The 20,322-nt window shown below is 53.9% G+C and overlaps 1 protein-coding gene across 2 annotated transcripts in view; it reads left to right on the forward strand.

Annotated features, from left to right (window-relative positions):
- Positions 1-4,285: 4,285 nt before the first annotated feature.
- The window catches only part of CYRIB (CYFIP related Rac1 interactor B), a 143,023-nt gene continuing 126,986 nt past the window's right edge, over positions 4,286-20,322 (forward strand). Inside the window, exon 1 of one of the 2 annotated variants that reach the window (XM_059165623.1) lies at positions 4,286-4,640. In XM_059165623.1, the coding sequence (XP_059021606.1) occupies positions 4,555-4,640 (86 nt within the window). In that variant the 5' untranslated portion in view covers positions 4,286-4,554. Of the gene's footprint in view, positions 4,641-4,859; positions 4,887-20,322 lie in introns of those variants that run through there. The other variant, XM_059165617.1, reaches the window with a different exon arrangement.

Here is a 20,322-nt window from a genome sequence, read left to right on the forward strand (position 1 = left end):
GCAGTTCCTCTGAAGGTAACTGCTTCTCAAAGATGCCTCCGAGCCAAATCACACTTCCCAGCTTTTCGTGAGGATGTAGGCTCTGGGAGAGTCGGAAAGGCCACTTGCCTCCTGCACTAAATGATCCCAGGGGAATTTGCTGTGTTTTGACTCTGCTCTCTTGCTCTCGGTGGTAACTGTCCCTTTCTAAGGTACAGGGACAGGTGGCCATGCAACCTCTCCTCTCACCTCCTTGTTGTCGTCAAGGGAGTGGAGAGGGAGCGGGTTTGGCTCTGTCTGCTTTGGTCCCCTCCCTGCTGTCGGCCATACACGGGTACCAGGCGCGTGTGAAATTCATGTGTGTAGTTCCAAGTCATCGGAGTCTAAGTAGTGGTTTCTAGAGTTCCCCTGAGAATGTCTTTGGCTTGCTTCCCCCCGCAAACCCATGTTTTGGGAGATTTTGTGTACCATATAGTGACAGCAGCGGACAGCCACCTGTCCTGCATGTTGCAGGGGAAATTCTCTTGACCTTCTCCCACTCGGCCCGCACAGCGATGCTATCTACGGTCTATGGTGGAGAAGTCATCGTCACTACAATTTATGGAAACAAACAGAAGGCACGGGAGGCTAAACATTTTCCCCAGGACCCTGCAGCGGCTCAGAGCAAGGATTTGAATTCAGGCCTCTCAGACTCAACCCAGAGCTTTTCCACTCTGCCGTGCTCTTTTCTGCAGAAACAGAAATTAAGCTATAATGATAATAATAAAAATAATAATATCAAAACTGCATGATTCAATACAAATTCCTTTTACTTTCAATTGTGAAGGAATCACTTATATAAAGTGGCAGCTCAGAAGGACTTCCAGCCTCCAGTTGCTATGACTCTGACACTCGGGTCATCGGTGCAGCCTGATCGCGGATGTCGAAATGCAGAAAATATGGTAAAGGTCTTGCTCACCAGCCCCCCAAACCCCCCAAGATTTTCTTCCTTCCTTCCTCCCTTCCTTTTTTATTTCAGGTGAAAATCCCGGAACCTGTAGCTAACCTGTAGCGAACCATGTTAAAGTGAACCGTTGGTGGCATTTACTTCATTCACTACATTGTGCAACCTGCACCTCGATCTAGTTCCAGAACTTTCATCACCCCAGAAGGAAACCTGGTGTCCATTAAGCAATGACCGCCCATTGTCCCAGTCCCTGGAAACCATCACTCTCTGGCTTCTGAAGCCTGGGCTCCGGGTGTCCGGGTTAAGATCCCTGCTCCAGCCTGGGGATCAGCTCTCTGTCTACCTTTCTGAGTGGAATCCCCAACCCGAAGGGGCTGCCCTAGCCACCCGCAAGGCCCCTTCCACAGGGCGCTCACACTATTCCAAGACAGGAGCCCCTAGTGGCTTTGGGTGGTGAGTCTCCTCCTGTAATTCCGCTGGGCTCTTAATGACCAGAGATGCAAGAACCATGACAACAGGATCAGTAAAATGTCACTGAGTTTGCTTTTACCCCATAAGATGTGGAACCTACTTAATTGCAAAATACTAACCAGGGGGACGCAGAGTTCCCGCGTCTCCCAAGTTCTACCTTCTGTTACCTTCCACAAGTGAGAGCCTTCACTCACGTGAAAAAGCACGTGCTCAGTGGGGAAGGCATGTTGCTGAAGGGTTTTTGCCCATACGAGGGAAAGGGCCAGCTACTTTGCTTAAATGACATGTGGATGGCATGTGCTATGGGAATGGAATTCTGACCTTGTAAGGAAAATGTGCATGCTGCTTTACATTCTAGAAAGCATTAAACATACATCATCTCATATACGCTTCTCAACAACTGAAGATAACAGTATTATTCCCATTTTACAGATGAGGAAATGAAAGGAGTCCGAAGTTAAATGACTTGCCCAAAGCTGAACAGCTGGAGATTCCAGGCAAGACATCCTGACCCCCAAATCAATGCTCTTTTCAGGACACCAAATATTACAGACTGAATGTTTGTGTGGCCTGCTCCCTGTCCCCACCCAGATTCATATGCTGAAACCCAATCCCCAGTGGGGTGGTGTTGAAAGGTGGGGCCTTTGGGAGCAAGCCTTAATATATGGGATGAGTGCCTTGTCACAGAGACCCCAGAGAGCACCCTTTCTTCTTCTTTCACGTGAGGTCACGTTGAATGAAGACTGGAAACTAGAGAGGGGGCCCTCCCTGCCCAGCCACCCACTCTGTAGGGGCCTTGATCTTGGACTTCCCAACCTCCAGAACCATCAGAAATAAATGCTTGTCGCGTAAGTCCCCCAGGCTCTGTGTTTCTGCTGCAGCAGCCCGAACAGTCCCAGGCACTCGGCTTCTGTCACTGCCTGGGTTGATACCCGAGGGGAACAGAGCAGGTCATTGTAGGGGTGAATGGCCATAGGTGTTCCAGGCACTATCCCCAGGTTCCATTTGCTTGACTGTGTCCCATCTAGCAGGACCTGACTGGGTGAGCAAGATCAGAGGCCAGAGTCATCCGCTTAGCCTCACCGTATCCAGTGAGTGCAGATCATACACACGAGTCGGACTCTTCATCTCAGACATCTCTGAATTCAGTGGAGTGCAGGGTAAGTGTGATCCAGCCCCTGCACACACGTCCACCTATTCTTCCCTGCTTCCCAACCCCCTATATTTACACTCTGTTACATTTGCTCCAAACTGTTTGCAGTTCCAAGCATGCCAGAAAGGTCTTTACCCCAATGCCTTTTACAATTATTGTGATGATAATTACAACGCTGAGAGCATCCTCCTGAGTCTTCCTAATGGGCTAGGTTCTACACGTGTTGTTTTATTTAGCACCACCGTCCCCCCCCCCCACCTAATGAAGCAGTTATTGTCAATCCCATTTAATAAACGAGCAAACTGAGGCCCATAGTGAAGAGCTGGGCTTTGGAGCCAGACAATCTATCTAATTAGCCTGACCTTGGGCAAATTCCATCTCTGTCTCCGCTCCGGTATCTTGCACAACCCTGAGTATGATGAACCTGCCTCATGGGGCTGTTCTGAGAATTAAATTAGACGGGCACAGTGTTTGGCAACCGGTTAGAACTTCAGAAATGTTCGGAATTATTAATGCCCACTCTGTAAGTGGCCAAGAAAGAAACGGACTCAGCTCGGCTCTGATTCCAACCCCTTTGCTACTCAAGCTCCTAGTTTAAGACCCAGCTGGGTCACCTCCTCTCCACCTTGGCGAGGTGGGCCTCAGTTCCTTTCTTTAGAGATGAAGGCACAGACGCTCAGGCAAGCTTCCAGATGATGCTTTTTCACTTTGCCCAACTGTCTCTTGGAACTTCTAGGAAGAGTTTTGTGATCTTCTGCCCTCTCTGGGGCTCCCTCCCTTCCGAGTTGAGTAGATACCCTTCCCCCTCTCTCCTCTATGAGCTGGCATCTGGGCTGCTTTCCTGCAGATATGGGGCCGGGAGCCCCTTGCAAGTCCTGTTGGAATCAGATCTTCCCTGGGGTCCCAGCTCCTAGCACCGGGCCTGTTAAAGGCTTAGACATCTTTGTAAAAGAAACGGACGGGTTATAATCAGGTAACTCAGCACTTGATATGATTTGGGCACATCCCAGCCCCCAGCTCATGCGGGAGAACTGGAGGAGTGGGTAGGTGGTGGAAAGACGTTGAAGGCATTTGATGTAATTCTTGACACCCTGCTAGAGGTCAGTGGAAAGATACTTCAAAGAACATTGTCTATATTCCTAAGAAATGTGGCCGAATTTCAAGACTATGATAGGATGGGCTTGAGGGTCCGGGGACCAAGGCAGAGGGAAGAGTATCCGATCAGTTCCCTAGGCATGTTGTGTTGTTTCATGGAGGAAAATGCATTCTTTGCCATAACAGACAAGGGGAAAGACGGGGTCTCTACAATGCCCGACGCTATTGCTATAGAGAGGAGCTGTCTGGGAATTTCTGTACTAAAAGTCCTTGGGGAGCCACTCATGATGGCACCCGTACCCCCACTCTCTCTCCCGCTGTCCTGCATTATTTTCCCTCATAGCATTAGTCCCTCCAGACACATCAGACATTTGCTTAGTGATTGCCCCTTTCCCACCTCCCAGGCCAGCGTTTTGTTTGGGTTCCCAGCTGTGTCCCCGGGGCCTAGAACAGTGCCGGCACTTAGGAGGCTCTCCACAAATATCTGTTGACGGCCGAAAGCTGTGAATGTCCACGCTGTCACCGACCCCGCCGCGAGGTGGGCCAGCCGGGCGTTGGCATCATTCCGTAGCACAGGGATGGGGGAAGCGGACCCAGGGCAGGACCCTACTGGCCTGGAAGGTCGGGAGGCTGCGGCTGAAGCTGGAGACCGGTCCTACAGGCTGTGACCTTGGGCCAGCCCTGCGCCTCCTGGGGCTGGGGTTTCCTGGTCTGGGTCAGGGGGGCGTCGAGCAGCCCCCGGCCCCAGCCTCGGCAGCGCGCCCCACGCACGGGCTCACCCGGCGGCGGTGACTCGCCCAAGGTCACCGCTCCGCGGCCCCCCGACCCCCGGCCCCCGCAGCGCGTTTTGGGGTGGGGGCCGGCGCGGGGCGGTCCCGGGGCGCCGCGCGCGCTGACGCTGGGCCCCGCGATGCGGCGGGGACGGGGCGCGGGGGGGAGGCGGCGTCGGCGAGCGTCCTCCTTTTGTGCGAGCGCCGGCGGCTCGGCTTCTCGAAGGTAAACAGCGTTTCCTCTTCCTCCTCGAGGCGTCTCTTCCTTTTATAGTTATTTCTCGCCTGGCACTGGCCGGGGCCGCTGCTGCCGCTGCGACTGCTGCCGCCGCGGCGGGGGCCGCTCGCGAACCTGTGGCGGTGACGTGAGACCCGCCAACCCGGAAACGGCGGCGGCGGCACCCGAGGCTCCGAGGCTCCTGCGCTCCAGCGCCCGCGGCCGCGCTGCCCTCGCCGCTCGCCGGGCCGCCAGGTACGTGCCCGGGGCCCCGCCGCGCCGCTGCCCGGGCAGCCAGGCTCGCCCGCGCGCCCCCGGAGCCGCCTGCGCCCGGCGCGGGTGCGGGTGCGGGTGCGGGCGCGGGGCGCGCGCGACGGGTGCGGGGATGGGGGTGCGGGCCGGGCGGGCGGCGGCGGGAGAGGGGGCGCCGCAGGGGCGGGGGCGGCGCGGGGGGCACCCGAGGACGCGGCGCGGGTTGGGGGGAGGGCGGCGGGGCGCGGGGGGCGCACACGCCGCGGGGCCGCCGCCCGGGTCCACGCCGCTGCGGGGAGCGCGCGGGGCTGGGGGCCCGCGCCGGGAGCGAGGGGGCGCTCGGGGTGGCTCCCCACCCTCCCCCGAAACCCCTCCTGCCAGGTGAGGGCGCTGGGTCCAGCCCCGGCGCAGTTGCAGCCCCCAGCCCACTTGCATGGGGGGCTGGAAGGCAGGTCGGCTTCGAATAGAGGAACTAGAGGGGGTGAGCAAAATCTCCATTGGTCTTAAGACTTCCTCCTGGGGTAACCACCCGCCTGTGTTTAAAGAGCACTTCCTCTTTGCCCTTTATCTTTTCATCATCTTTTTTTCTTTTTTTTTTTTTTTTAATGGAAGTTCAGTGCAACCGGGTGGACGCTCTTGCAGCCTGCAGGGCTTCCCTGGGGCACGGTCACACACAGCGGGTCTCGAACCTGTGTGTCCTGGGTTGAGGGTAGGAAGAAGGAGGAACCCGGACTTCTCTCGTGGGAGTCCCGGGGCGGGGGTGGTGTGGGGGGCGGCTTTGATCCCCGCCCTGCTGCAAGAAATGGAGCCGATGGGGGAGGGGTTGAGCGGGCAGGAGGCCCCGCTGGGGAGTATCACGTGGACTTTGCACCTATGTTTAATTCCTGGCCCTGCCACCTTACAAGCTGTGTGACCTTGGACAAATCGCTTACCCTCTCTGAGTCTTAGCTGGCTGGCTGGGAAGTGGGTGCTTTGAGTAAGGCCTAGAGAAAGTGAGCGTGGACTTCCTGGCCTGGAGGGGGCGCAGTCATGGGAGGGGTCATTGCCACTGTCTCCCCTCCAATTCCTGCCCTCCCCTCCCCCCACCTAGAAGGGGGTCCCTGGGCACATGGGAGGCTCCGGGTAGATATTTGTGAAATGAAGAGCTGGGTCGTGAATTTTAAGACGTGAGTGGGGGTAGGTCTGCATATTGGCATCCTTGCCCAGTAACAGCCGTCCTGCAATCCCCAGAGAGCCACATTTTGCCACCTGGGATCTGTGTAATCCATCCCTTCCCCGGAGGAGGATTATCTTGTGAAAATATTGATTCCTTGTGAAAAGGAGCTTAAAATCTGACTTTGAGCCTCTCCTATTCTTGAAATAGGAAATGTGGAAATGAAAGGGAAGCATCATTTTGATTGTCACTGCCAGATGACTGTCCGAGGAGGGTTGCAAGAGCTAACAGCTGGGCTGTTTCCCCAGACTTGGGGGTTCCTGGTAAACATGGAGGAAGCCGATGAGAGGTGGTTTTCTTCCTTGGTGGGGCATGTGGCAGTGGTCAGCTGGCCTGAGTTTTCTTCCCCGGGGGAGGCACGTTGGAATTTGCATTTTGCAGATCTTGCTGGACTTTTGGGGTAGGGAGGAGCAGTGCGTGCGCTGAAGGAGACCAGGGAGGGTTAGGGCGCAGGGGGACCTGGAAATGGCCTTCACATAAAGGCCGGGTATGGGTTTCTGCACCTCACTTTGGGAGATTTTTCAGGTGATTCTGCTTTCTTCGACAGCCGGCCCTTCTCCCTCCGCTCCCAAAGCCTTCGCGCTGCTCTTAAGATCTTAGCTATGGCTTTTTTCCGCCTCCGGAGGGCAGGAGGTGAGCCTGGGTGCGCCTATCATTGCGAGAGGCAGGAGCAGGCGCTTTCTTGCAGCAGCCTGGTGCCGTTTGAACACGGGCAGATTCATTTTTAAGACGTGGGGTGCTCACGGTTACCTGTCACAGAGAGGTTTTATTCTTACTTTGCAAGACTTCGCGAGGGTGTGGGACTTGGGCCTGGACCCTCATCCAGGAGGCAGCTGACTCAGGATCCCTGCCCGTCTTCCATCCACAGCGCGCTCTCCCTTTCTTCTGTGGGCTCTGCTCCCTTCTGAATGGCCTTTGTGTTTCCCCTGGCACCCGGCAGGCTGTCTGGCATGTGCTTGGGTACACGGTACACGTTTTGTGACAGACGAACAAAAGAGGGATGGTTTCCTCCTTGCTCTCTACGGAGGTACATTCGGTCTCCACCTCAAGGTCAGGGCACTGGCCTGTCGGTGACCTTGAGATTGTTCCCTGGCAGTTCCTGCCAAGTGCATTTTGATGGCCTGTTCTGGAATCCCAGTCTGACAGCTCTGGCTTCAGGATCCAGACCGTGGCAGGAGGGACTCTATAGAGACACCGGTGTCCCGTGGTCTTGTGCTGAGTGAGCCACCTCCTTGTTTGAGGAGACCCCCGTCTCGTGGCTTCGGCAGCCTAGGACTTGGCCGTCTTCAGGGAAAGCATGTCCCAGTGAGCGCTGTGGAGGCAGTGTTGTGTCAGTGACGAATCAGTTTTAAAACGGGTCCACGGTAGCTACACCCTGGTCCGGCAGCCTTAGGGAGGTTGCTACACTCCTGGGACCCCCCCTTCCTCACCCGCGAATGGGTGAAATCATCCCTGCTCCAGCCAGTCCACTTCCACAGGCTCCTGAGTAAGAGGGCAAGACCCAAAACCACACGTGCACTTTTGCCCCTTACTGCCCCATCGGCCTGTCAGCAAGGGTCAGAGCCTCAGTGTTCTCATCTGTTAAGTGGGACCGTTCAGCTGCATGGCAGTTCTCATCTGTTTCCTCAGCTGGAGCCTCTCAAAGGCCAGACCCATTTCTCTGTTTCAACTTGACTTGGAGCTTCTCCAGAGAAGTAAACTGAGGCCGGAGGGGGGGAGGCAGACTGGCTGATTTTATTCTTTTTCACCTTCCCTGTCTGGGACACTTGATACATGCCCGATGATTGTTAAGATGGTGTTTCTCATCCATTTCCGAGGGCAAAGGTCTTTTTCTCCCCAACTCGCTCGTAAAGTTAACTCTTGATGTGCTCCTGGCCCTCACTTCCTGTGTTCTCACCACCTTCGCAGGGACGCCTTCCAGCTCTCACAGCAACACCCGAGTGCCTGTGATTCTCAGAGGGGCAAAGGTCCTGTTTTGGGAATGAAGTATTTGATGGTCTGAAAAGGAGTAGCCAGCCCCACCAGGTTGAAAGAAAGAGTAACTTTGTAGCCAAGAGCGCATGATATTAATAAGGGCAATTCTACTTTTCCCGTCCTTTTCTGCTGGTGGCGGCGAGTGGGTATGGCCTGAGAGCCCATACTGCCTGGGTTCGCATCCTGGTTCTGCTGCTTACTAGCTCTGCAATTTTGAGCAAGGTTTGTCCTCTCTCTCGGGGCCTCCTTCAGCGTGGACATGAGTGTTGTCGTGAAGAACAGCTCTGACATCTCGCGTGTGGGTTCCTCTCTCCCCTCCCTAGGGCTCTTTCCATCCCGACCCCTGTCCCACTGTCCCAACCCTCTACTGTTCCCCTGGGAGTTGAGCCCTGGGCTCTCAGCAACTTCCCAGATTCCAGTTCAAGGTTCCATGCTTTCCAGAACCCATGTTGACTGGCCGTCATATGGTGCTTCCACTGAATGGGAAGATAATTGTACCAGAGCTTGTCAAGAAGAGTAAATCGGGGAGTCACTGAGTTTACGTTCGTCCCATTGATTTTTTTTTTCTCCTTTCCAAAGACTTACTAGCTGCCATCTGCTCCGAGGGAAGGAGACATCATGTTCATAAATATATAAATAATCGAAGTCAACGAGGAGATTTGTTTAAAGAAGTGTGGCTGAGAGTGATTTTAATAAATATTTAAGATGATCTGATACCATTAGAGGCATTGCAGGGTTTATTAAAAAACTGGAAACGTGTTTTGGAAAAGTTTCTTTTCTTTCCAAGTTGAATAAATGTCAAGAGTAGGGAATGAAGGAGAAGCACTTTCTGAGCACGGACTCAGGGCCCATGAGGGGCAGGTGGCCTGCCAATCTGCTTGTGTCTGTTGGGGACATTGGCAGCTGGGCAACCATCCGTTTATAGGGGCTGATGAGGGTGGCGGTAGCCATCTATGGAGCCGAGGGTAAGGGACCTCAACATTTTGGAGAGCTGCTGGAGCTTCCTGGAGACTCGGGGAGGTGGGGGTGGGGAGCCAGTAGGTAACACATGCCAGGAATCACCCTAGGGCCTGTACATTTCAGATCCTGTTTTGAGAATCTGTGGCAGTCTTCTAGAAGGTTCCTAAGATAAATCTCTTTTGGGTAATGACAGGGTCCATTTTAGAGAGTCCTACTAAGGCCCATAAGTTGGGAGGTTTCTAGGTGGTCAAAGCAAGTGATGTGGGGTGGGGGCAAGCCAGAGCCAGGGAGCATCTTGGAACAGTGCTCCCCAACTTGGAGTGTGCCCCCCAATCACTTGGGGTTCCTTTGCAGATTCTGAGTCAGAAGTTGGGGTGCGCTGAGATTCTGCATTCCTTATGCTTTCCCATGGGAAGCTCTGGTCCGCGGACCGCACTTTGAGTCGGGAGGGCATGAAGGCCCCGACCCCCTCATTCACTCAGGACCTGGACTGACCTGAGTGTGCATCTGAGTGTGACACCCGAGGGCCCAAAGTCCACCGATGGTTCAGTTAGTGGAAGAGGCGTCCATGCCCGTAAGACCTACGATTAGTGAGATGGGGGCCTAGAACAGAGGCCAGTGAGAACACAGAGCGGTGGCAAGGCGAGAGCCCTCCTTTATCTACCACAAGACCTCTGTCCTCAGAACAGTTGAGGCGGGGAGGGAAGCAGCGCGAGTGCAACAGGTCTTCACACGTGGTTTGGGCTGGGAGGACTGAGCAGGAAGCTCATGCTCAGAGCATCGGCGTGTAAGCCTCTAGTACTCTGAATTTAGCGGGTGAGGGAACTGGGACCCAGAAGGGGAAGCATCTTGCCCAAGAGGCCAGATCAGGCCTGGAACCCGGGTCCTAGCTGGGCCTCTCTGCATGGCTTCACAGTGGCTGCCCCTGGGCGTCTTGGGGTGGTCCCCAGTGCAAAGCAGCCCCAACCCAGGGGCTGGTGCCTGCTGGGTGTCCTGTTACAGCTCGGGGTATCTGTGCTGGTGACCTTTCTTCAGCAGAGGACTAAGCACGTAAACCCTCAGTGGAAAAGAAGGCCTGAGGTGGGAAAAGTGACAGTGTCAAGTTCACAAGTGCTCAGAGGCTGATGGCCTGTGTGACCCCCACCCAGCATCTTCAGGTGTGGGTAGTACCGTGGGGTGCATTGACGTGGAGGAATCCAGGATGGGAGGGGGCTTGGGCAGCAGTGCCTTTGCTCCTCGCTTCAGAGAGGTTCTGGGATTGGCTCTGTCTGGCCACTTGGAGCTCTTTGGAATTTAAACCCAGAGCCCACTCACCAGACCCCGTTGCCCCATGGAGCTCCAGGAGCCCCAGGAGCCCCAGGCCTGCTGCTCAGCATTGGCGTGACCTTGGGCCAGACCCGCCCCTTGGTGGGCCAGGGCTGTCAGGGCTGAAGCTGGACTGACAACGGCCAGCTCTCTGGGTGGTATGAAGGACTCAGTAGGGCAGTGTGCAGGAGAGCTGCTAGCCAGCCCCTGGCAGAAACCCTCCCCGAAGGTCCCCCTTCCCCAGGACCTCAACAGGTGAGTGAGGACTGATCTATCCAGTGCCAGTGCCAGCAGGGCCATCCTCTTGGCAGAGGTGTGAGGTATGGATTTGATGGGAGGTGGGTGTTTCTTCAAGATAACATCGCACAGCCGCGGCGGCTTTACGGAAAACCAGAGGCTATGGTTGGCCTCTCTTGGAGTCTCCCTTGATAGGGGACACTGGCAGAACAGGGCAGCTGGGGCCAGCCGTGTCTCGGTCGCCCCCGGCGCCTGAGCCGTGCAGTCTGGCAGGTTGCACAACCCCTTCGGGCATCCCCATGCCTGCTTTGCCGTTTCGTTGTGGCTCTTGCATCAGAAGAGGTCTGAGTGTGGCTGGCTCAGGGCCTGACGGCTGAGAGGTGCTCTAGAGTTCAAGGCCGCGATCCACATAGCCTCGGGGACTGGGGCTCTGGGAGAGGAGCCCGCCTACCAGTGGAGGCTTTTCCTGCGAGTCCCTGCAGGGCCCCAGCTGTGCTCAAAACCAGAGTTGAAGTAGAATGCAGAAGACAATGTGGAAGTGAAACTCCGTCAGTAACATCCTAAAATGTCTGCTCTGCTCCCCGGAACTCTGGCTTTGTGTACTGCTCTGAGCCCCAAGGCACCAGACGCCAGGCCGTGTGCCCAAGATCACAGGGGCCTGTGAGTGGAAGCTGAGTGATCTTTTCCGGTCCTTTCTGAGCGTGTCTTCACTGTCAGTGTTCAGCTTGTCACAGAGAAGCTGGGTGTATCCTGTTCTTCAGTGACTCTCACTAAGTGAGCACCTACTATGTGCTGGGCCTGGTGAGGGGTCTGTGTGGGGATACACAGTGTGGGTCCCTCTGCCACCCACACAAGGCCCTAAGGGTCTGTGCAGTTTGAGAAGGAAGGTTTTATTCCCTCGGGCTACCCCAGGCCCAGCCTCCTGCCTCACCCCTCCCTCGGCCCATTCTTGTAACCCAGGAACTGGAGATGCTCTCTGGCTGGGTTTGGGGACAGGATAGCAGGGAGAGTCCTTTGCAACCCTTTGTGCAGGCTTTTATGGCCCAGGCCAAAGCCTCCCTGATCGTAGGGGTCCCATGAGCACCATGTGGTAGGTTTTGTAATTTTGTTTTGTGTCCATGTCCCCTGGAATGATAACAACTTCCCCTGTTGAGCATGGACAACGTGTATTTGCATATTTTATTTTTTATGGTCATAGGATCTGTGTGAGGCAGGTCGCGTTGTCCCCATCTCACAGGTGAGGACGGCGAGAAACTCAGAGCTCGAAGGAAAACGTAGCCCGCCAGCTGGAGTGCCCCCCTGCTATTCTGACTACCTCCTTCAAGTGAACCTCGGCCGTAACTCCAAAACCGTCCGTAGGGAGCTGTCTGCAAAGAGTAGCCACGCAGCTGCTCGGCGCTGCTTTGGAAGGGGGAAGTTTTCGTGGGAGGCATGTGGGCCACCACCATGGCCAGAACTGCCAGCCGGTCAAGGAAGGTCAGAATTCATAGAGTACTCTTGCAAATAGAGGGGTGACTTGGGCTAATTTGAGTGGTGAGGGTTTGTTTTTTTTTTTTGTTTTTTTTTTTGTAAAATCAGTGTGAAACTGACTCACCCTATTAATACACCTCTTGATGCATTCCGTGTTGGGATTTGCAGCACATCGCACGGTCTGCGGGCACCCCCACAAGAGAGAGATTTGGCGGGGGAGATAGGTGCTGTGGGTTCATGCTTTGGCAGGGGGTTGAGTTTGGAAGGAAAATCTCCGTGTTTGGACACTGGTCATCGTAGCCTTGAGAAAATAAGTGACATCGTTTTAAAACGTCTGCCGGCTCCTCCCATCCATTTTCAGTACGTGAACTTGCCAGAACATTCTGTGTGCGCGTTCCCGCTTCCCTAGTTCTCCTTTCATCTGACACCGTGTGGGGTGCTTACGCTTCCTGGGTGGAAGGGCCAAGAAGCTGCGTTGTTAACGAGCTCTTTCAGGGGATTGTAGTGCAGAGGATCCTGTTAGAGACTCAGCTGGAGGAGCCTCAGGTACTGTCATGTCTTACCCCTGTACGGTCTGTTTCTAACTTGGGGTTTCTGCGGGAGGGGTGCTGGTGTTCGGAAGGAAAGGACATTGAAGATCACCCAGTCCCATCCTTCTCAGGCCTTTGCAGGCGTGGCTCACCTAGGAAAGAGACTCTGTAAGGCGTGGGTCAGGAGATGGGCAGTAAGAGAGGACACGTCTCCTAGCTAGAGGGGACTCCTTTCAGGGCCACCTGGCCGGCGTGCTGAGGAGGTCAGCATGTCAACACAGGGGGTCGTTGTCTGGAAATCCCAGTTGGGCAGCGCTGATTCTTCTCTGACGTGGGACCTGTTCAGACAGCCAGCGGAGGCCCAACGAGGTGATGGGAGTGGCAGGACTTTGAGGGTCACCCAGGCCAGTCTTGGAAAGGATGAGGGAGCAGGCCAGGGAGGGGAAAGGCCCGCTGAGGGCTGCACAGCTGGCTTGGGGCCCAGCGCGAGCCTGTCCTCGGTAGGCAGCGTATAAAGCAGGGACCCTCCTCTCGGCGCTGGCTGGCCTGGGAGGCCTGGTTTCCTGTTGTGATCTGAGACTGATTCTCTGTCACCGCCTCACTGACGATACACCCTCACGACCTCAAAGCACCGAAGGAGAGGAGCGCTTACGTAGCAGAGTCACGTCGTAGGTCTTCCAGAAGTCAGCGCACCACGGTGAAAATGATGTCGGACAGTGTCCCGGTTTGTCCCCGAGGGACCGTTTGCATCCGTATGGCTTCCTGTGTGTGACGCTGTGCAGTAACAGGTAGGAGTAAAAGGAAGGTACAAACGTAGTGTGTGATGTACAACCCGGTACCGTATCCAAAACATAAAGCGAATCCAAACTAAGCACAGCCAGGTAAACACATTTTTACATTATTTAAAGTTTTATTATTATTTTATAAGATTTACTCATTTATTTGAGAGAGAGAGAGAGAAAGTGAGTGTGCGCGAGGGTAGGGGCAGGGGGAGAGAGAGAGATGGTCAGGCCGACTCCCCGCTGAGTCTGGAGACCAACGTGGGGCGAGAGCACGACCTGAGCCAGAACCAAGAGTCCGACGCTTAACTGACTGCACCACCAGGCGCCCCTTATTTAAACTTAAAAAAAGAAAGAAAGAAAGAAAGAAAAGCGTTTGGCTGTTTGAGTAGAGCTAGATATGGCTGAATTTAAGCAGGATACGACAGGATTCTACTCATGTTGTGGCGTGTCGGGGACCTCCTCAGAACACGCAGCCTTCCTGAGGTGGTGGTGGGCCGCGTCTGTTACATTGGTGTGCGGGATTAGTCCGGGGCTCTCTCCGGCTTGAATGTGATTAACTCGGGAGAGAATTTTTGGGAACCAGCCATTGTGCATCAGACCCAGAGGACAGACAGAGGCAGCCTCTCTCAGTCTAGTGAGGCCTCCTTCTTTTTTTTTTTTTTTAAATAAAAGCAAAGTCTCGGGTCCCAGCAACCCCTAGAGTAGGACCTTTATGACTGTCATTGATGCTGTAGTCTTGAAGAGGGGGTCCAAGGCCCCAATCTAGAGTTGATCTGAAAGGGCTCTTGGGCCCCTGAGGGACCCTAGCCTTGGGAGATGACCCCGCTCCCTGAGTCACTGCCTCCCAGTGGGACCTTCTCTTTCCCAAGCAGCATTTCTCAAAGTTTCAGTGGCGAAATGCAGGGGAAGTGTAGAAAAACAACATTTGCATACTTGTGACTTTACCCTAGACCTCCCCTTTGCGGAAATAAATGAGGAATAAATGAGGTATGACTTTTGGAGCATCCCCACCCCCTTCCGCCAGCCACTCCCTTCAGGACCAGGAATGTGGTTGGAAAATGCCTCTCTCAGGTAAATTGATCTTTGCCTCAAGACCTTGGACACTTAAAACCGAAAGAAAGGGAACCTGATCTTCCCTGCCCCCTCCCATTAAGTAGCTGTTGGGGGTAGAAGTGAGGGAGTATTTGATTCCACTTCGGAGCTCATTCGTAAGTGTATTATGGAGCTCCGGCTCAGCAGGGGGGAGCTGAAACGCCCCTGAGAGTGTATGTGCTGATACACAGAGATTGGAATGTTCTGGAAGAGCTCGCTGCAGAGAAAACTCAGCGGGTGCCCTTGTCCCCACCCCATGATACCTGTGAACAGTGTCTCTGTCCCATGAAGGCACTTGTATCTTTTTGCTCGTGGCCAACTGGGTCTTCCAGAGACCCTTCTGGAAACCAGGGCAATTCATGTCAAGAGCCACGGAAGATATTTGTAACCTTTGACACAGCGAATCTATTTCTTGGAAGCTTTCCTAAAGGAGCGATTAAAGATATGGACAGAATATTGCGGAAAGATCACCAGCTCAGGGGGCACCAGGGTGGCTCAGTCGGTTGAGCGTCTGACTCTTGGTTTCAGCTCAGGTAGTGATCCCCAGGTCCTGGGATCGAGTTCCCCATCAGGCTCTCTGCTTAGCAGGGAGCCTGCTTGTGATTCTCTCTCTCTTCCTCTCCCTCTGCCCCTCCCCCTGCTCCTCCCCCTGTTCCTGCCCTCTCTCTCCCTCTCTCTAAAATAAATAAATCTTAAAAAGGAAAAAAAGATTGTCTATTCAGCCCCTTTTACAGTAACACAATAAATTGGAAGTAACCTAAGTGTCTGAAATGTACCAAGTACTTGGATCAGTTATCCTGCAGCCACTCAAATGAGGGCTGCAGAGTCTGGGAGGAAACTGAGAAAGCAGTTGTTTGTAGGAAAAACATTAGAAGGAAATATACACCAAGATGGCGTCTGAGGCTGTGCTAGGGGGATATGAATATGGATAAATTTCTTTTCTCTCTTTCATGCATATTCTGCAACGTGGTTATGATATTACTTTGGAAGGAAACCTTCTTCTCTCCCCTCTTCTGTGTTCCTGTCTTGTCTCTTCTAAGAAACCTAGAACTCTGCTGTTTGCAGGGAAAGAAGGAAAAACCCACGTCTAGATCATTTTATCAATAGTATACGACAGAACAGAGCAATCACTAGAACCGAGGCCCAGGCATCCCTGAGGTTAAAATACCAACAGGCCTGGTTGGATGAAGACACAGCCGGTAGTAGTTCTTGAAGGTGCAGACCGCCCTGAACAGAGCCTCCTCGACCCCTGGGGAAGGAGCCACTGTTGCCCTTTGATAAAGGAGGTTACCTGGGTTCAAAGGTCCTGTGACTTTTCAACTCTTCCTCTCCTCCCCAACTCCCCGCCCCCTTAGTGGCTGATGGCGTGAAGGGCATCTGGGGACACTACAATGCCAGCGACTCTTGTCAAGGCCCATTGAAGTTACTTTCAGGGAGAGGGGAGGTGATTGACAGCTTCCCGTGAAGAGTACCAAAATGTTTTCTGTTTAGGTGGCGCAGGGTCTGTAAGGGCCACAGGGAGCTACTGGTTCAGACGGAGGGAGCCGTGGTCCAGCGCATTCTTAGTGGCTTCCGTGTACTAGTACAAGGTCCCCTCCGTCCCCCCCACCAGCCCCCGCATCCTGGGGGAGGGGGTGCCTTGACCTCTCAGGGAGCTGGATCGCAGGTCAGAAGCTGCAGCCTGTGCTCTGTGGCAGGACGCAGGGGGCACAGAAACGATGTGTCAGCCTTCTGAGAAACCCAGAAGGAGCAGCCCCCAGGCTCCTCAGCGGGGGGCTGAGCTATGCTCGTGGATGGGATTGCAAATTTCCAGACAGTCTCTATGGTACTTAAAATGCCATTTTCGCTCAAGTTTTGTGTCTGTCATGCAGCCCGCTTGTTATCTCTGCCTGCATTTTGGAGAGGTTCTGGTTAAAAACTCTAAGCTTAGTCTTTTTTTAAGGAAGGCACTGAGCGTCCAAAGGCACCTGGTGCACAGGTGCCCAGTGGATAGTTGATGAATAAGGATATGAATTAATTTTCTGCTTTGGGTGGCAAATTGAAATTGGAGTGTTTTTTTAAATGCTCATTTAAAACCCCAAGGTGCATCATCTTTATGTGTGTGTGTTTGTGTTTCTGTGTTCAGATACGAAGGAGGACAGGGTTTAGCGTCTCACACAGACGTTGATTGTCCCCAGCATCCCTCGGTTCCCCCAGTCCCGTCGCCCTCTGGCCTCCTGTGGGCACTTGGGCTGTGCCCTCAGCAGCTGGCGGAGGAAGGGGTGTGGAGATCAGGCAGATGTGCCGCTGTGGGTGAGCGAATGAGCGGCAGTCAGAGGGTCAGAGGAAGGGTGCAGGGTCAGAGGAAGAAAGCGAGGGACCAGGGCACGGAGTGAGAAGCTGGCGACAGTAGGGTGCCTGGCAGCACCCCCTCATCCCTGTCGGCACCTGGAGGGGAGCTCCCCTCAGCTCAGCAAATGGGAGGGTTTGTGTGAGATGGAGCCCTTGGGAAAGGGCGAAGCCTCTGGCCCTCCAAGGTTGCATTTCCCTGTGGTCTCGGTTTCGGGGGCTCCTGAGAGGGCCACTGCTGGGCACACAGGCCAGCTGTGACACTCTTTCTGGCTGCCACTTCGCTTCTCTGAGCCCCCCCTCTTCACCTGTGGAACGGCCATCAGGAAGCACGCGTTACCTAGGAGTGAGTTGGGTAATATGGCTGTCACCTCCCCACGTCCCCATCCTAATGACGGTACCCGGAGCACGTGGTCACCTTGCACCCTTCCAGAGGGCCTGCTGCTTTCTGCAGGGCAGAGGAGTCTATTTTAGGTCCGCCCTGCTCTCCTCTTCCCTAGCTTCCCCGTCCCCCCGCCCCCCCCTCCTGCCCTCCTGCACGCCTTTCTCAGAGCGTGGGACAACTCCTCTGTTAGACTGAACAATTGCGAGCTAACTCTAGGAACAGACGTCTATGAATAGATGTGCTGGGAGAAAGCATTTTTGCCAAGTTTGAGCTGAGCTGAGTATTGTCAGCACTGAATTAAAGATGAGCTTCCTGGCTCTCTCTGTTCTACTTAGCATTGACCAAACACTATGTCTTGAATCTTTAAAAAAAAAAAAAAAAAGAAGAAGAAGAAGAAGAAGAAGAAGAAGAAGAAGAAGAAGAAGAAGAAGAAAAAGTCAGAAAGTGGCTTATGTGACAGCAAATAAAGTCTAATCATAACACTTTGCATCCGTGCATGCTCTGTGTTTATGCTGTGGCCTTTTCCATTAAACATCGCCAGGCCCTGGGGCTGGGCCTTTTTCTGGTTCAGGTCCATGCGACAGGCTCACAGCAGGCCTTGCTCCAAGAGTGTTTGCAGAATGAGTGTGTCCTATTTTCAGAAAATTGAAGCCCAGAGAGGTTGAGTGATCTGTCCAAGGCTACACAGCGGGTCAGGGCCAGAGTTGGGCCTTGAGTTCTTAGTCTTGGTTAAACTCCGCTTGGTGGTCTCCTCACAGATGCCCCCCCTCAGACCTACAGGGAGCTCGGCGAGTCGGAGACACAGCGTAGCTGAGGGAGGGAGCACCCCTCCTGCATCCTGGAGGCTGGTAGTGCTCGTTCTCTCACAGTTACCTGTTCTCATGGTGGCCACGTTACCATCCTCCCCTCTCCGTTCTGTCCCCTACTCCTTGCGTGTTTAAGTGTCTTCTCCTTTGTATGACCCTCTCCGGGATTCCTGCAGAGCTCCTGAGGCCACCTGAGGTTGTGTTGTGCAGTGAACGGCAAGGTAGTGAGTAGCCCAGCACTTCTGCTGTGGAACTGAGCGCAGGAAGACATTGGTCCTCCACGAGTGAGGACTGTCCTCTCTGTTGGATGGTCCCAGAGCTGGCTGTCCTCCAGACTAGCGTGGTGTCTTGTTCCGGGCTTTCCGATGTCTTATCTGTAGCCGTGGGCTTTCATTCACCCGACGCAGCCAGATCCCCACCTGTGTGCTGGGGACGGCACCGTGCGCTCTGTTCCTCCCAGCAAATGCTGCCCTGTCCCCTCAGCCAGCTCTGGGCCCTGTCGCACTCGGGTCCCTGTGCCTTTGGAGTCTACAGACCGCAGGAGGCTTCTGGAAGGCTGTGCTACAGGTAGCTGCGGGGAAGCCTTCCGCCCCTCTCCCTGCTCCTGTTTTGGGTCCAGTGAGCAAAAACACTGTCCTCACCGTTTTCTTGCCTTCGTCCCCTTCTTCCCTTCCCACTTCCACTCAGCAGGGATGTAGCATGCCCGTGTGCTGGGATTTGGGGCAGGTCCCCCAAGACAGAGATGAGCAGGGTGCGGGCTCTGCTCACAGAGTCCTGGACTGTGGGAGGAAATGGACATAAAAACAAGTCAGTGTATTAATATGCAAAGTATTAAGGACATAAAAATTTTAAGAGTTGGAAAACAATGACACACGTTGTTTAGGGGATACAATCCTGTGGGGTAAGAGTAGAAAGAGGCACAGCAGTAATAAGTGCCCAGTTACGATAGTGCTTTCCTCCGGGGAACTGGGGTGATGAATGTGTTTGGGGTGGGGGTACCCAGGGGACTTTGTATTCATTGTGTTTTATTCCTTAAGCTGGGTGGTGGGTACAAGGGATGGTTTGATTACTCTTTACATATATATATATATATATATATATATATATATATATATATTTTTTTTTTTTTGTCCATCCTAAATATTGCACAATAAAATTTTTAAAATAGAATTTCAAGTGAGAAGTTGTTTGGAGACGCTAGCCTGGGAGGGTCTCAATTTAAAAATTTCTCCTCTCCTGGGCGCCTGGGTGGCCCAGCTGGTTAAGTGACTGCCCTTTGTTCAGGTCTTGATTCTGGAGTCCCGAGATCAAGTCCTGCATCGGGCTCCCTGCTCCTCGGGGACTCCACTTCTCCCTCTGACCTCTCCGTTCTCATGCTGTCTCTCAAATAAATAAACAAATCTTAAAAAGAATAATTTCTCCTCTCCGTCCATCTGGCTAAGCCCTGTGCCTGGCCACGCTCACATACTCAGAATGTATTAAAGTGAGCTCTGCTGGAGAGGCTGGGGAAGGCTTTACAGAGAAGGTGATAGTTTGTGCTGAATTTTGAAGTCCTGTGCTGGGAATAGCATTTCAGACAAAGGGAACAGCATGTGCAAAAGCAGACAGGCCAGCATTCAGGGAGCTACAAGGTATGAATGCGTGGATCAGCTCAGCTTTGGGGCTGTCCTGCAGTGCGCGTGCAGCGCTCGGGATCAGTCCTACGCAGAATGCTCAGAATCCAGGTATGCTTGGCACCAACTCCGGACGGACTCCACTCTGGTGCTAGAACACGTCCATTTTCTGAATGTGCTTCAGTGATATCCGGGCCTTGGCTCAGTGAGAGCTGGTATCCGTCCAGGGAGATGGACTTCAGTTGCAAGTGCCTACAACCACTGGTACACTGAGGCTCTGGTGAAGGAATTGGGCTTGCAGAGCGCAAAAGCTGGTGATAAATTTCATCTCCGACAGAGAAGAGCCCAGGCTGCCATTATGTGACACTAAGGACTCATTGGGAAGCTGCTCCGAAGAGGGGGAGGAGGCAGGAGGGCCTTGTCTCATGCGGGGGGAGTGGCTGGGGGAATAACGTGTATTCAGGATCGTTTGCTTTGGAAACGTTGCGAAGCCAGCGGAACCTCCGGGGAGCCAGATTAAAACGGCGATGGGGAATTTCATCAGTGCTTAATCAAAGACATCGACTGTTTTCCGGGCCTCACTCATCCCCACCCTGCTGTTGTCTTTAATTGTGGAAACTCATTCTTCACGGTTTCCTTAAGGCTGGCCCTGGGCCTCACCCCTCATTTGCCTCCTTTGATCTCGGGGAGGTCACCCACTTCCTGGGGACCCCTGGGGGCTCCCGGGCGGCTCTCCATTTTGAC

The sequence above is a fragment of the Mustela lutreola genome, chromosome 3 (assembly GCF_030435805.1).
Source record: "Mustela lutreola isolate mMusLut2 chromosome 3, mMusLut2.pri, whole genome shotgun sequence".
In the NCBI taxonomy this organism is placed as follows: domain Eukaryota; kingdom Metazoa; phylum Chordata; class Mammalia; order Carnivora; family Mustelidae; genus Mustela; species Mustela lutreola.